Source organism: Stegastes partitus, unplaced genomic scaffold (genome assembly GCF_000690725.1).
Source record: "Stegastes partitus isolate 25-593 unplaced genomic scaffold, Stegastes_partitus-1.0.2 Scaffold1303, whole genome shotgun sequence".
NCBI lineage: Eukaryota > Metazoa > Chordata > Actinopteri > Pomacentridae > Stegastes > Stegastes partitus.
Window position 1 is genome coordinate 139,754 of NW_007579034.1, and position 4,925 is coordinate 144,678.

At 39.7% G+C, this 4,925-nt stretch overlaps 1 protein-coding gene across 1 annotated transcript in view; it reads right to left on the minus strand.

Moving 5' to 3' along the window:
* The window catches only part of LOC103369557 (alpha-2-macroglobulin-like), a 34,707-nt gene that overhangs the window by 21,470 nt on the left and 8,312 nt on the right, over positions 1 to 4,925 (minus strand). Inside the window, exons 7-10 of the mRNA XM_008298304.1 lie at positions 4,689 to 4,832; positions 3,164 to 3,254; positions 2,833 to 3,025; positions 2,175 to 2,400 (exon numbers count right to left, since the gene is read on the minus strand). Of these exons, the coding sequence (XP_008296526.1) occupies positions 2,175 to 2,400; positions 2,833 to 3,025; positions 3,164 to 3,254; positions 4,689 to 4,832 (654 nt within the window). The remainder of the gene's footprint in view (positions 1 to 2,174; positions 2,401 to 2,832; positions 3,026 to 3,163; positions 3,255 to 4,688; positions 4,833 to 4,925) is intronic.

Here is a 4,925-nt window from a genome sequence, read left to right on the forward strand (position 1 = left end):
TCTTTCCACTGTTCACCGTCTCTGGAAGGCAGAGTCGGTGACAACCTGAGAACCAACTCACCAGATACATCAGATCCACAGTGCCCTGGCCTTCTCCCACTACAACGTACTCGATGGAGATGTCCTCCTCTACATCACAGGCAAGGGTTTTATCGTTCTTCTTCACCTGAAGGAAGCTGACTGTTTTAGCATCAGGAGACGCAGGACGGAACATAGTCAGTGTGTGTGATCCAGACTCATGGTGGGGAGTTTTATATGCGGGGTACTCCAGTGTCGGTGACGAGCTTACCTACATTGTACAAAAGAAACTTTGTCAATGGCGGTTTGTGTAGAAGAAGGAAGGTCAACTAAATATTAAACAGTTTCAATATGGCCACTAGTTACAATGGCAGCATTTTGGACAGTTGCAGTATACTAAGAAACCATTTCACAGTCAACTTTTAGGCTGTGTTATTACTTTTATGACAGCTTACAGACTGTAAAAAGCAAGTTTAAGGGGCCTATTCCCACTTTATTACAAGCATAATTGCAGATAAAAAATGCAATATATTAATGTTGATAAATCTTCCAGGTTGCAAACATTATTTTAATAAGTTGGGCTGACGTGACATTTTTGGAAATTGCATCAGCTGTTATACTGTATGGAATTTCAACTTAAAATTCTGTTTTTGTTTATTTAATGCAAAATTCTGGTTGAGGTATATGAATGAAATTCCCTTGATTACTTTATAACACAAGGTCAAAATTATGTCTTCAACAATTAAATGCAACTAAAGCAAAGCATTTGGGAATATTTTCAAATGTGATGTGAGAAACAGTGGACTCATATTTAGAAGTGGAATTTGGCCATCCCCTTGAGTTTACCAAAGTACTAAATAAGATTTTTTTTTTTCTGAATTAATTCATTCCACTGAAGCTACGAGATGAGAATAAATATGAAAAATCGAAAACTATAAAGATGCTTTGGAGTTTTGACAGGCTCACTAAAAATGTATTTTAAATTACCTGGAAAAAAATACTATTTGGAGCAACTTAAGTTTTGATGAGTCAACTTAAAAACTTTTGTTCATACTGCCATTCATTAAGTAAGTAGTCATTAATAGTACTTTGATTGCAGAGGAAAAGCAAACCCTCCTAACTCGTGTAGGTTGTCCGATGAACAGAATTTTTTATCAAAACTTGTCTTAAATCAAAAAAACGCAAACTGTTCCATTTATTTATTTTTGTTGAAACATTATATTTCTGAGTGCAGTACGACTTTTTACTTACATGGAGACGAATATCCCCATTTAAGTTCTCTGTGTCTAATGAGAAGGAGGCGACACCACTGCTGTCAGTTGTGAGATTCTGCAGCCGTCGTGACGACCACCTTTCACCCTCAAACAGGTACACCGGAATATGAGGAATTGGTCTATTATCGTAATCAACGGCTGTAACCTGTTGAAAGAACAGAGCTGTATCACTGGACATGCACATGATCTAAGCTGCCTCGTGCAGTACATGATACAGAGAAACACAAGATTAGTTTTCCACTTACTTTTCCTCCCACCCTTGATCCTGACCCATAAATCGTGGGCGTGTCAATGAAAGACAGCCTTCCAATCACATATGAAAGCCCGATTTTGCCCCTTTGTGTGCGTGAAATACCTGAATATGAAAAGCCTCCATGTTACAACAGTGTGAATGCCTTATTGTTGAAATACATAAAATTGTCTTCAAACACTAAATTTCCCTGTTAGATCAGAAATCTATTATCTAATATAATACTTGCCTGTCCCCTCCTCTTCCACTTCAGCGCTGACATCAAACACATCTTCTAATATTTTTGAAGCAATTTTGGTGAAAGTTGACATGCTGAAGGCAAAAGTGGCACAGCCTTTGTTGTCCGTCTACAAAGTAGAATAAAATAGAACACAAAGATATCAGCTGGAGTAAGATGGAGGTCAAGCAATACATTCATTCAATCAACCCATTATCTATACACCACTTTATCCTCTGTAGGGTNGCGAACCAGCGACCTTCTTGCTGCGAGGCAACAGTGCTAACCAACTATGTCAGCCCTGCAGCCCTAATTAGCAAATACTAGCATGCTAAATCACCACATCAGCATGTGTCTTCATCAGCATGTCAACACAGTGACAATAGCATTGAGGTCAAGTGAAATCATTTGTTACCATGATGCAGCTTGACTGGTAGTTGAAGACGGTTGCTTTCAGTTCAAACTCCTCCCCCCGGACGATGGAGTAGGGCAGCGTGAGATCCAGGAAGAAGGGCTGGAAGACGGTGACTTCTTTACGAGGAGCCAAACCAAAACCCTCATGGGACAAACAGAAAGTCTCCGTCTCCCAGGTGGTGATGGTGTCTGGGACGGTGAGGGACACGTTCTTTGTTCCAGATGATCTGGATCAGCAGATATACACAAACACACTTTGTCAGATGGTAAAACATACTTACAAAACACAGACACAAACTTTGAGCTGAGAATGTCCTGCTGCATTTTCACAAAGTAGCTGAATTCCATGATGATGAGGAAATTTGGGAATTAATTCCCATATTTGAACAAAGAGTAGAATTCTGAACACGATGCACTCTGTCAAAAGATCTTTTCCGATATGCAATCACTTGTACAATGTTTCATACAATTTCTGAAGCATCACAGACATCCTTAAAATTAAAAGTCTCAGCTGACTTCTAAAATGACCTTCATTGCATTTATCTCTTCAAGGACACAGCTGGAAGTGTATATGCCTTATGGGTCCATAGCTGTACTCAAAGGTGTTCTCATTTTTCCTTATTTCAAGACCATCAAATCCAGTAGCAACAGAAGCTCACCCAACGTCCACCAGGTCCCAAATCCAAGTCTCCGGAAAGAAAGTGCGGACTGTCTGTATCGGTGAAGGATCATCTTGAGAAGCAGTTTTGCCATATCCCATACCAACAGGACCAGCAGGACCAGCAGGAGCCATCGCAAGACGCACTGTGTCCATTCCAGCCATTGGATAAGTATTGTACCTGTAATGAATACCTGAAAATAAAGAAGATTTTTTTAGTTTATACTAGATACAGAGACCAGACAGGACAAAGATAGATATTTCAATTTCAGTACAGATTAAGCATGTGGCAATGGACAGATCAAAGCAATATTTTTTTTTTAAAAAGTTACCATATTGGTTATGATGGTATTCTCTTCCTCTGTACTGGAGGCATGTAGGTATTTGGATCAACAAGTTTGTTGCCATCTTCAGTCCCACATTCTAGAAAATCCAACAACACACAAATATCACCAGAAAAGACATTACAGGTACAACAACCTAAACTGCCACATGTAATGTAATGTTCGGTTGTCAGCTAAGGGGAGAAATATATATATATATTTTTTAAAACCTGCTCAAAGTTAATCCAAAACATTTGTTTATTTTATTAAAACAAAAAGCTGTTAACAGCTCAGTAAATGAAATTAAATGTACAATATATACAAATGTAACAGAAATACGGTGGCATCGTTCTCAATACCAAATAAACAAAATATAATAAATAAAAGTACAAGTGCAGCATTAACAATTCCAGCTTGTTGGTCTGCTGTAAATAGAACTGAATTACTTTTCCAGTATAAAAAGGAAGACACTGCTGCAAACAACCAAGTTCAGTACTAATATTTTGTACACTTCCGTTATTTCTACAGTTCCCTACTGGCTTTAAGCTGTTAGCAAATGCTATGCTCGGTTGGCATAACTACAGCGATGTTATTGCTAACATAAACAGACAGGGAGTAACTTACGCTAGGTTAGCACAACTTTAGCAATGAAACATAAATGAAAAGCATGACGACGCAACGAAGCACGGGTCAGTCGTCCTGACACATGGCAAAGAGAGTTAAAGTGAACCAGGAGACATGCTGAGTCATTGTTAATGTCACAACGTGGTTCTGAGCTTATCTGTCAGTAGCTCCGCTCAGCCCACTCCTGTGATGCTGCCTGGCTGTAGCTTCCTCATGTACTACTGAGAAGACAGCGATGAGGACTGAGTGGAGTCAGAGCTCCAGCACAGCGGGCAGTTACACTTCGATGCTGCCTTTTCAAATGAGTGTGTAAGTTTGACATGTTGCCGGATGCATAGTTGACGACCGCTTCACAATGTGGACATACGGCTTTCATCTTGTCGACTTGTTTTTCTCCTTTTTCGTACTTCACCAGGAAATCAAAGTGATCCCAAACAGGTGATTTTAATGACACGGGAGCGTCTTCCAGCTCTGGCTTGATCTTGATGTTGTTGTTGTTGTTGTTGTTGTTAGCATTAGCCATCCCATTCGTTAGCCATACAGACTGGGCATATAAGAAAGCGCCAACAGGAAAATAAACGGTCCGTCACATCCTGTGGTCCACTGGAAACTCCTACTTGTTTTTAGCTCGGCAATACTGCGCAACTGTGAGGCGGAAAAGGTCCACCGCAACTGTGGGCACCATGAGATTTAAAGTTTCGCAATGGAAGCAATTCTGTACATTGGCCATTCTTAGTAGTCTTAAAATTTTCGTACCGCAGTAAACCTCTGTACTGAACTGAAAGGGCCTGTACCGAACGGATTTGTACAAATACGTGTATTGTTACACCCCTAATACATATATTGTGTTTGTACAAACACACACACACACACACACACACACACACAGCATATTAAAATTAGTAGTAACCTTGAGAACTGTGTGAGCATCGTCTATGTCCCGACCAGGATAAGGCATGATGGATCTTTTTGGTCTCACATGCAGGCATTCTGTGGAATCTTCAACCTGATACGGGATATAGGTTGCCTTCTTGACAGGCAACAAGCCAAATATCTGAAAAAGAAAAATGTTTTCAAGATATAAACTGACATTTGTTGTGAACACAAGACTAAACAGTGCCTCAAGTGATGCATAATACATAATTTT